Source organism: Cervus elaphus, chromosome 4, assembly GCF_910594005.1.
Source record: "Cervus elaphus chromosome 4, mCerEla1.1, whole genome shotgun sequence".
Taxonomy (NCBI): Eukaryota; Metazoa; Chordata; class Mammalia; order Artiodactyla; family Cervidae; genus Cervus; species Cervus elaphus.
In genome coordinates, this window is record NC_057818.1 from 6,393,574 (window position 1) to 6,405,676 (window position 12,103).

Below are 12,103 nucleotides of genomic sequence, written 5' to 3' on the forward strand. Positions count from 1 at the left end.
GGAAAAGAACACAGAGAAGAGTGTGTACGTGTTTATAACTGAGTCCCTGTGCTTACAGCAGAACTTAGCACAGCACTGTAAACCAACTGTACTTCAATAAGAATAAATACGGAAGGAGGACACTGAGCTTCGTGCTTGCAGCAGCTCTGGGAGGGAGCTGCAAGTGTGGGCTCCACTGTGCAGAAGAGGAAAGGGAGGTTTAGCCCGAGGTCGGATCTGCAGTCATCACTGAAGGCTGCCTGTGAGTGGGCGGCCTGACTCAAGCCCAAGCCTTTGGCCATTTGGTTATAACGTCTCATAAAGAAACCGAGTGAGGAGGGGAGAGACCGGTGCTCCGCTCTGCGCTTGGCCACACAGAAGGGAAGGGCACTGCTGGGAGGAACCCAAAGCTGCTGGGACAGCGGCCCCTCCTCCCCTGGACACCCGCCCCCAGTCCCCACCAGTGACCTTTTTCTTCCATGGCCACTGTCTTGCTCACTAGACAGTGGACTCCATAAGAGCAGAGACCTCACCTTAGGGGTTACTGATGCGTACTTCTGGTTTGATCTCTGCTCACGTTTCCTATGCCTGAGAACTCAAATGAGCGTCCCAAGCTAGGAGTCTAGGAGGCATCTTCAAGACTTCCCTCTCCCCGCCCAACAGATGCCTGAAGGTGCCCGCCGGCCTCTTTAAGAACTCTCAGAGAAGACAAATACTGTGTATTAACACATATATATGGAATATAGAAAGGTGGTACTGACCATCCTATGTGTGGGGCAGCAAAGGAGACACAGATGTAAAGAACAGACTTTTGGACTCAGTGGGAAGAGGAGAGGGTGGGATGATTTGAGAGAATAGCGGTGAAACGTAAACATTACCATATGTAAAAGAGATAACCAGTGCAAGTTTGACGGATGACGCAGGGCACCCAAAGCTGGCGCTGTGACAACCAGGAAGGGTAGGGTGGGCAGGGAGGCGGAAAGCGGTTTCAGGATGGAAGCGAATGTAACCGACGGCAGAGTCATACTGATGTATGGCAGAAACCACAATACTGTAATCATCCTCCAAAGAAAGAAGGAAAGAAAGGACTCTCCAGGACCCTGCTTTCCTGCATCCCTGAAACATTTCATCTTTCTTTGCATCCCTGCAATATCCATGAGGGCGCCTTTCCTGGCTCTGGGCTTGGGATCCTCTCTCTGAAATGAAACCCTGATAGTTCCACTGCTTTATTTAAATTTTTAACTAGCTCCCCCAATGTTAACAGGATCTGTTTCTAGTCTGCCACCCCACACGCTCACGATCTGTGCTTGAGGAAGCCTCCAGCTTCTACCCATCCCCATTCATTCCTCCTGTGCATACTCTCCGCTCTGCCCATACAGGGCGCACCCTTTGTCTGACCAGCCCCGACCCCGTCTTTGCCGGATTCCTGCTCACCCCTCACGCTCACTCTCCCTGGAAAATCTCTTCTGCCAAGGTCAAGCTTTCCGAGGCAATCACAGACCCCATCACAGCACTCCGCCCGCCTTACCTGTATTTTTATACACACGCTTTCTGCGGTTTGGTACCTCCACCATCCAGGCGTTGCCTCATCACTGAGACGGGTGTTTTATAATCGGGATTTCATGGAGAAATCAGTGGGGGAGCATGAACAATAAGTAGCTACCTGGTATATGTGTGCAAGCCTCCGGATGCTGGTGGATGAGCTGAGCAGTTCAGAAACCCCCAGGAGTGCATCTGGCCTCCTACCTCACTCCACGAAGAGATGAGCCACTGGAGCCGGCTGTTCTTGGGACAGCGTCCGAGCACGCAGCCCTCCTGCGCGTCCGGTCTCGGGGCGCCGGCGCACGCGCTCTCGGGCACGGCCTCTGCTGCGGCCGCGCGTCTACACGTGACTTCACGCTTCCGCACTCCTCGCCCACAGGTCTTAGAACACTCGAGATTAAAACCGAAAACAGCCATTAGATGCCAGTCTCCAGTGACTGTTGCAGGCGAATGCTTGGAAAAGCATTAATGCAGGGTTTACAAAGCTATTTTTAAGCACTCGGACCAAATGCCCAGTAAAATTCCTTGTAGTTGGTAGGAGAAATCTTTCCTCCATCCAGAGACTCCGAGTCCAGATTAGCATCTCCTTCAACAATCTGAACACTCGGGGGCTGCTGTGTTGTCCCAGATCTGAAGACAGGTTTTATTGTTCATGGAGAAGAGAGGGTTTCTGTGCATAGCACACATGATAACCACCTGGAAAACGGTCCAAGGCCTATTTGTTGTTGTAACTGAGTCTCTCGCTGGCACAAAGCAGTCAGTCTGGACATTTGGCTAAAGAGGATTTTCAGTGATTTGGACAAGGAATAATAGAAGTATAATATGTCTGACATCAACGGCCACAGACTATGGCACTCATAAAAATGGGTTGGGGGTGTCCAAATCTTGCCCTACTGTCTGTCTTGTCTATCTGTCTTGTCCTCTGCTATCTCTAGGCTGGGCACTGTGCTAACTCTCAGGGAAAATTAAGTCAACGCTCATCAAATGTTTGGGAATAACTTTGCTAATACTCTTCTCTTCCTACTATCTTGACCTCCATAAGACCTGTGAAATAAGAAAGGCAGCAAGTTATTCCATGGTTTTCAGATTTGTGGTTCAAAAGTCTTCTAAGTGATCTTAACAGCTTTTGAACCACAACTCTGAAAGCCAGGACAGAAATTATCTCCTGGGGTGGTTAGAGGGTCATGCAGTATAGGCTCTGGTATATACTCAAGTGTATCATTACACAGAAAGCATTAAATGAATGTTCTCTGTTGTGGTTGGTTAAGTCTGATAATATCAGCATCCTGTCTCCATCTCCCTTACAAATACGAAGGATGAGACTTCCCAGTGGTCGTCTTGCTATTATCCCATTTTAAAGGGGAGGCGTCTGAGAGTCACATGATGAGTCAGCCACCTGCCAAGTTGCGGAGATGAGCAAAGATGTCTGACGTCAGACCATGGCTCTGCACCGGAAACTCACTCGTTCATGGTCCTGACATCTAGGTGGTTAATTCTTATTCAACAGAATTCTTATTTATATTTGTGACTTTCTTTTTCCATCTGCCTCTGAAATGGTTTCCAGAGCCACGGTCTCTAATGGCAGGTGGGTCCTCTACCACTAGCGACACCTATCCGGCTGCACGACCATCACCAAAAAGGCTACAAATCACAAAAAATGCTGATTAAAATGCCCATTCACACTGACTGGGTGTGATCCCATGAAGGTGTAAACAGCTGAGATCCTCTGGAGGGGAAGCAGAGACACCACATGTATTTTTGTCTCCTTCCTTTTCCACGGGGAACAGGACTCACGACTCCAGTAATTCCCACTTACCTGAGTCCAGGGCCCAGGGCTCCATTCCGGAGGGCAGGCTTGGCTGTTGCAGGCTTGAACCTGAGTGGGCGTGCTCACCGGGCAGAGAGAGTGCAGGACGGCCTCCTCCTTCTGGAAGGGCTTCTTCTGGACGCACTGCACCTTCCGGCTCTGCTGGCCTCCCCCGCATGACCTGCTGCAGGCGCTCCATTCGCCTGGCTTCCAGCTTTCAGGGAGAGACGGGATTACTTCCGGGGAAGCTAAGACTCTGGATCATCGATGCCAAAGCAGTTACTGTGAAAGATTAGCCACCTGATGGAAGCCTTCGCTCCACTGCAGAACCAACAACCAACAACTGATTCTTCTTCTATAGATTTTCAAGCCTATAAGAATATGGTCTGTTGGTAGGGAATCGTGGTCTATTGCCCCATAGTTCTGGGGAAAAATACATTCCTGCTATCTACAGGCGAAGAAATGTGTGCTATTTGGAACTCTCAGTGATTCAGTCTAATTTACTGGGATCTTTAACCCTGTGCCAGAGACTCTCCCAGGCGTTAGGGTTGGGAAAAATGAGTGAAACAAGGCTCTTCCCATGAAGCTGCCTATGGAAGCGGTGGCTGTGTGAACACATCAAAGCAATACTTTCTGATCATTTCTACAATAGAAGTTAATACAAAGTATAATAATGAGACTATCGACACCACAAGATCAATGAAGAAGGGAGAGGTGTGCGTGTGTACGTGTGTGCTCACACATGCAAAAGAGAGACACATTGAGAGAGGGTCTCACGAAGAATGTTTCTAAGTAGGCGGTTCCCCCAACCTCTTTTCCTGGTTAGCCTTAAAGTCTACGGTTGGGTTGGAGGTATAACCTCAAGTTCCTTATTTCAAGATTTCGAGCTCACTTTTTTCACAGCTGTTGTATCTGAGACTTGGTGTACACTAAAGAGTGATCATCTGAAACCGTGAATCCTTTTCAACAACCACCTTGGATTAACTGAAATCATCTGATTCAAAGGCCTAGCATTAAAAAGATCCACCAGATAAGATGGTGACACATTTCAAAGCAGCAGAGTCCAAACACTGTTCACAAATGTTCTAAGTATTATTTGAAGACATAAAACATCACGAGGACCAAGTATGCTTTTGTTATATCTCTGCACTATTGCATTTGCCTAGTCCTGCTATTTTTGCTCTGGCTCCCCCACCCTCAAGCCCAGGTTGTGAGGTTAAACACCTTTCTGTTGGTCTGGAGAACTTTCCACACAAGTTCTAGGATTACAAGTATTTTAAAACATTGCATAATCCATGTTATCTAATTTAGTGAATGAAAGGTGATACATGTTTGTACAACATTTTATCTTCCAGTAAGAGGCAAAGAAAAGATATCTATTATCATGAGATTATTGGTTTTAACATTTGCCTATACAGGTGTCACTTTTGTCCGCCAAATTCAAGTTTCTTTCCTTACGTGGCAAATATGATGAATTTGGAAAAGTACTAGAAAAAGCATAACACACTTTTTTTGTGACACGCTTGGTTCTCCACACGTGGGGCCCAGGCTCACTCTCCATTTCAGGATTTTAGTTTCCCCAACCAGGGGTCAAACTGCGATGCCTCCTGCCGTGGAAGCGTGGAGTCCTGACTTACTGGACCACCACGGGAGTCCCCTTCCTGCTTTTTTCACGTGTGTTGTTCTTACAGCACGTATCTCACGACATCTCAGTTATCTGTTTACACATCCCCCTCTTCCATTAGATGGTGGGTTCACTGATGGAGGAACTACTAATTACTCATCTCCATTTCCAGTCCTGAACTGAGGACCTGGCATGCTCTCAGGGCATATCACATGGTTGTTACAGGGAAAACAATGGGCCTAGATCAGATGAACGCCTCTGTCCTTAGAATTCTAACGGTCTAAGGTTTGACACCTAGTATATCCCTGCTGAGGAACAGTCCCTAAAAGATCCCATTACTCGGCAGGAAATGCTGTGAGAAGTCAGAGGTGGCAAAAAGAGAAACACAGCAAGAGAGTCTGTCCAGTTCACCACTCCAGCTCTGTAGTCATTGCAGGGGACCCTCTGCTTTCAAATAGCCAGAGAACTTTGTCACTGCACAGAATATTGTTTCTCCTAATACATGGGGTCATCAGGAAAGTTCTAGGAGCTAAGCATGACCAATGCTCTCTCCCTCTTCATGGATGTACATACGAATGGGGTCCCTGTCTTTGCCTGGGCTTCCCTTGTGGCTCAGCTGGTAAAGAATCTGCCTGTAATGCAGGAGACCTGGGTTCAAGCCCTGTGTTGGGAAGATCCCCTAGAGAAGGGAACAGCTACCAACTCCAGTATTCTGGCCTGGAGAATTCCATGGACTGTATAGTCCATGGGGCTGGTGGAAAGGAGGCTTTAAATAAGAAGACAGTAGCTTGCCTTCCCTGGTGGCTCAACAGTAAAGCGTCTGCCTACAATGCAGGAGACCCCGGTTCAATCCCTGGGTCAGGAAGATCTTCTGGAGAAGGATATGGCAACCCACTCCAGTATTCTTGCCTGGGAAATCCAATGGATGGAGGAGCCTGGTAGGCTACAGTCCATGGGGTCGCAAAGAGTCGGGCATGACTGAGCGACTTCACTTTAAACTTTCACTTAAGTTTGCCATTTAAGTGTTTTGACAATCCCTACATGTACGTAAACATACACAAACCCATCTATCTAATCTAGAACAGATTATTCCACAAGGGTCGATAACACTGCTTATTAGAGCCACTGGATATGTTTAGAGCCAGACATTTCTTGGCAAAAGAGATAAATCCACAGAAGCCCCTCAAATTTCTTTCTCCTTTTTGTGTTCAGGATACAGCTGGTTCCAAATTCTAAGAGAAAACCCGAGTTGACAGTTGGGCATAGGGGATCGGTGGGTAGCTGAAGCCCCAAACAATTATGACATATACTCTTTACAAGGAAAAATAGATTGCACAATACAGTTGCATCACCACAAAGCAAATACTGCTTATTAAGATGATCAGAAGGATCAGTGAGTGCAGCACTGCTTTAGAAGAAACTCTGTCAACTCTATATAAATACACTTGGCAGAAGATAAATCAACCAGAAGAGGCTCCATTTGGCTTGGAAACATTACTTAAAATTAGTGTTCAAACAATAGCGTGGCTAAAATCAATCCCATCGCAAACCCACTGAGATCCCCACAGTGTCCTCATCAGAAATGGGGTTACCATTGGGTCTCCAGCCCTTTCTTTTGACTTTGAGTCTTGCTACTGTGTAATTTGCATGTGAGGTTTCACGGGTTGCACAGTAATATGATTTTTAAATTCTTGGACGACCCTATAAAAGTTGAGTGCACAACCGCAGGGAAATTTAGCTAATATAGGTTTCTGTGTTATTTAAATATCTGTTTGACTTACTTCAGAGAAGAGGGGTCTCTAAAGGTTAAAAAAAGATGCCTTTTTTCTTTTTTAACCACAGGATTACACTGGCATAGACAGGGTCTGAGTGTCTAAAGTAAATTTGTGTTTTTCAAGTTACATATTTTAATGCCAACTATCGTCTCTTTCTTCTATTGACTTTTTAGGGGGTGAGGGTTATTCTTTCTACGTTTGAATCACTTTTGATCAGAGGCATTGACAGTGGCTTCAATCATCTCATATCAATGATAAAGCACAGAAGTACAAGTGCAACCAGAGAGACATTCCCAGATGACTTACTAGGCCGGGCAGGAAAAGGCATTGCACATTTTGGGTTCAGTTGCTGGCCTGGCTCTTGCACTGCAGAATGAGGAATTGACTTGAGTGTTTTGATCTCGTAAGCAAACGGCCTTGACACTTATGTAACCTGATGAGACATCAAAAGTTACCAAGTGAAAACTACAGATAACCAATGCCATTTAGTTTCCAAGTTTAGCTGCCCATGTACCAGGGTTCTGATATTTTACTGAAGACAGAATGCAAATATTGCGTGAAAACACTTTATTTGAAAACATTTACAACACACGTGAATCCCACTTCTGACTCCACCTCCCCCGAGATAACTGCTTACATAGTTTAATATTTTTAAGATGCAGCTTCTTAGTTTTCAAGACCACCATGGATTCTAGAATCATACAGCGATAAAAACGACCTTTTGAAAATAGGGCAGCTATAAAGGGAAATGTCTCACAAGCTTTAATTCACATTGCACGTATCTAATTAAAAATGCTCTTCAAAGAAAAATCATGGGTGAATTAATTGTGGAAACTCTAAGATTCTGTGTTTTCATGAAGCAACTTTTACTTCCATAAGACTGTGGTGTATATATTAGACTGTGGTTGCACTCACTGACTATGTATTCATACCTGTTCATCATGACTGTTTTTTGTTTTCTGTCTCTTCACCCTACTGCCTGGCTTTCAATGTTCATTTTAGGACCTCTCATCGGAGATGTACAGTTTTCTGTGAGTAACTGTATTTGACAGCTCCCCATATAGGAAGCCTGCCTCCTCTTTTAATTGTTTTTATTCACATGGACTTTTCCTTAAAATGGAATCTGAGCAACAATGAAAAGTCCTGCTAGAATGATTAGGTTGAAGTGGGTTTATATTCAGGAAAAGGAAAAGGAAAGTGAAGTCGCTCAGTCGTGTCCAACTCTTTGCAACCCCATGGACTGTAACCTACCAGGCTCCTCTGTCCAAGGGATTTTCCAGGCAAGAGCACTGGAGTGGGTTGCCATTTCCTTCTCCATTATGTTCAGGAGGAACTGATCAAAACATCGGGACGCTCTACAGTTAAGAGTTTGCTTCTGGAGAATGTATTCATTTGAACTCCTCTTATGCCTCAGACACACCATGGTCTGTGAGTCACATGAAGGGGTTGCTAATTCAAGGCAAGGGAGAATCCCACAATGCATTTGTCCAACGTCATCCCTTTGGTTGCATTTATTCCCTGTAAGTGGAAAATGGACTCTCTCTCCTTTCCAAGAAAGTCTGCATTCCCTGGATACCAAAAAATTACTGAAAATGATCTTAAAGACTATTCAATGTATGAACAACTGATTACGCTCAAACACTACATGAAAAAGAGCATAAAGATATGGCTATAGCATGGCTTCTGTTCCTTAAAAAACAGATCAAATGATATGTGTGGTGTGTGTCTGAGTAGGTAAAACACATGCATTTTTTATGTTTGCTTCAGAAAAAGTATAGAATGATATAGGCCAAAGTATTAATGTTGGCTACTGCTGATTAAAGGATTATGGGAGATTATTTTCTTCTTTATAGCATATTGCTTTTAAAATGTATATCAATAATATATTCCTGTTTATTAATAATTATTAAAATATGAATCCTTTATATATTAAATATAATATGTATTAATATGCATATGAAATATATATATTTATAAATATATTAAATATATTAAAATTATTCTATCTTAAAAAAAAAATAAGTATTTCTCCTATTTTGTTAACTAGCACAGGCAGCCAAAGAACAGGCCTCAGAGACATAAGAATTTCTTCCTTTTCTCTGTCTCTGCTCTGTCTCTGGTCCCAAGATGCCCCGTCTCGCCCAGTGGAAAGGACACGGGAGGAAGTCCTGCCGTCACCAGGCACTCTGAGCATGAGGCAGTGACAGACCAGCCTTCACGCTTTGGTTTCACGTCATGGACTTATTTACGGACTTTCAGCCTTCTTCCCAAAGGGGCAAGTGTGAGAGAGACTGACTTAGCAACAAATATGTGATGTTCTTAGGTCTAAATAAATTGCCTCCCTTCTGCTCACTGAGGGGCTGGCTGTGACTCTTCCTTCCTTCAAGGGTTATTTCTCAGATTGCATCCACTTGCCTACAGGGATTTTGTTGACACCACCCCTGGGGGGATAGACTACCACCGCCTCCACGTGTTAGCTCTCTGCCTTAAGCCTGCCTTGCGTGTGTTTTCACTGTCTATCGCCTACCTTCTCTAACTCCCCCTGGAAAGTTGACAACAATGGAAAAGCCAGGACAGAAAGAAAGAAAACTGTTGGCTGACAAATCAACCTGTCAATCCACATATTTATAATAAAGGGACACATGTTTTATATTTTCCCCCCCTGGAAGTTTCAGATGCATCATTTTCGAGTCCTGGTTGTAGCTGACTTGAGATTTGCTTGAGTTGGTTTGTTTCTATTAATACATAGGAAAATCCCCAAAGAGTACAAATAATATTTGATTTTTTCCCTCTAAACAGTGACAGTTCTCATAAAGATAGTTCTTTTGTTGCTTATTTCAACCAGACAATTGAAAGAGGTCTGGAGTGGGAGAACCTGTTTTAAGAGAAGATGTGGAAGACAGAATTGGGAAACCTACCTCCCCCACAGGAGACGGAGCAATCTGTCTGCACTGTGTTCCAGGCGTAGCTGTGTCTTTTTGAGGCTGGCAGAGTTCCATTCGTGACCTTGGGAAGTGCATACTTCCAAGCTATTCCTGGGTTTTTGCCTTGCATGAGAATCTGGACAGTATAAGATACAAATCAGAGATCAAGATGCGGGTCAGACCCTGGAATTCCAGAAACCTCACTGAACATTTTAAAGATATTTCTACAACATTTTGGAATCAAGATTGCTGGGAGAAATATCAATAACATCAGATATGCAGATGACACTACCCTTAGGGCAGAAAGTGAAGAACTAAAGAGCCTCTTGATGAAAGTTAAAGGAGAGTGAAAAGGTTGGCTTAAAACTCAACATTCAGAAAACCAAGATATGACATCTGGTCCCATCACTTCATGGCAAATAGATGGGGAAACAATGAAACAGTGACAGACTTTATTTTCTTGGGCTCCAAAATCACTGCAGATGGTGACTACAGCCATGAAATTAAAAGATGCTTACTCCTTGGAAGAAAAGCTATGAGCAACCTAGACAGCATATTAAAAAGCAGAGACATTACTTTGCCAACAAAGGTCCGTCTAGTCAAAGCTATGGTTTTTCCAGTAGTCATGTATGGATGTGAGAGTTGGACAATAAAGAAAGCTGAACAACAAACAATTGATGGTTTTGAACTGTGGTGTTGGAGAAGACTCTTGAGAGTCCCTTGGACTGCAAGGAGATCCAACCAGTCCATCCTGAAGGAGATAAGTCCTGAATATTCATTGGAAGGACTGATGCTGAAGCTGAAACTCCAATGCTTTGACCACCTGATGCAAAGAATTGACTCTTTGGAAAAGACCCTGATGCTAGGAATGATTGAAGGTGGGAGGAGAAGGGGACGACAGAGGATGGGATGGTTGGATGGCATCATTGACTTGATGGACTTGAGTTTGAGTAAGTTCTGGGAGATGGTGATGGACAGAGAGGCCTAACATGCTGCAGTCCATGGGGTCACAGAGTTGGACATGACTAAGAGACTGAAATGAACGACATTTTGATCTCAGAGCTGGTTCATGTCATTGTTCCCAAGGACATTTTATGTTGGTTGGAAGTCTGCCCATGATACTTTAAAATGTGTAGCTCCAGATAGTCAAAGCTGTGATGTGGAAGGCTAGTAGGGGAACAATACATTTGCTATAAGCCCATGACCCTCAGTTCTGGGTAAACCCAATTAAGAATGCAAGAAAATAGATCTTTATGCTGAAGGGAGGTCAAACTATGAAGTTTTAACCTTCACATTAAACTTGAAAGCCTAGCATGGTTCTCACACACACTGGCGCCCCACAAATAATGAAGTGTTCTTCATTCAGTCACGTCTGACTCTTTGTGACCCCATGGACTGTAAGCCCACCAGGCTCCTTTGTCCATGGGGTTTTCCAGGCAAGAATACTAGAGTGCATAACCAACTCTTTCTCCAGGGTATCTCCCCGGCCCAGGGATCGAACCTGGGTTTCCTGCATTGCAGGTAGATTCTTTATCATCTGAGCTGCCAGGGGTTGAAACTCAATCCACATATATAAGTTTTTATGATTTATTCTGGCCCACAACTTATAACCCGTCTCCAGGATGCCAGCAGGTGTTAGGCACAAAAGAAGCACACATAAAACCTTAGAATAAATACCCCACTTAGAATCACCTATCACTAACTCCAGAATCCAGGCAGATTTCCAATAGGACTCCCAAAGAGAATTTGCCCAAGAGTATATGTCTGCTAACTGTACTAGGATGAGCAGATAAGACAAAAAGAGACATGATCAGAAGTAGGGGTTGGTACTGGAATGGATTGGACTTCAAAGGGGCTAGGACCTGGGATAAATCTGACCCTAACAGGTGTGGCAACTGAAAGAGCCATCGTTTACAGGCATTTGTGGATGTCAGACACTCTGTTGGGCTTTTGCGCTGCATTATCTCAAAAGAGTCCTCTAACAACTCTAGAATGTAGCTAATTTTTCACCAAAAAAAAAAAAAACCTGAGAAGAAAGAAGTTGTGCAAGATCACACAGGTGACTGGTAAATGAGCTTAAAATAGAACTTAGACACACCAACAAAATGTGCCTAAAGACTGCAAGATATCACCTTGTTTTGTATTTGTTTTTCATTGGAGTATAGCTGAGTTACAATGTTGTATTAGTTTCAGATGTACAGCAAAGTGATCTAGCCATATACACACAATACACACACACACATATCTATAAGTCTCTCTCTATATATACATATTCTTTTTCAGATTCTTTTCCATTATAGGTTATTATAAGATACTGAATACAGTTTCCTGTGCCATAAGTAGGTCCTGTTGTTTATCTATTTTATATATAGTAGTGTGTATCTATTAATCCCAAACTCCCAACTTATCTCTCCCCCCTTTCCCCTTTGGTAACCATAAATTTGTTCTCTGT

The 12,103-nt window shown here is 43.9% G+C and overlaps 1 protein-coding gene across 1 annotated transcript in view; it reads right to left on the reverse strand.

The window, feature by feature from the left end:
- Window positions 1-12,103, reverse strand: part of ADAMTS18 (ADAM metallopeptidase with thrombospondin type 1 motif 18) — a 145,005-nt gene that overhangs the window by 12,970 nt on the left and 119,932 nt on the right. The window contains 4 exon segments of the mRNA XM_043898096.1: window positions 1,726-1,911; window positions 3,338-3,542; window positions 7,034-7,160; window positions 9,646-9,787. Coding sequence (XP_043754031.1) covers window positions 1,726-1,911; window positions 3,338-3,542; window positions 7,034-7,160; window positions 9,646-9,787 — 660 coding nt within the window.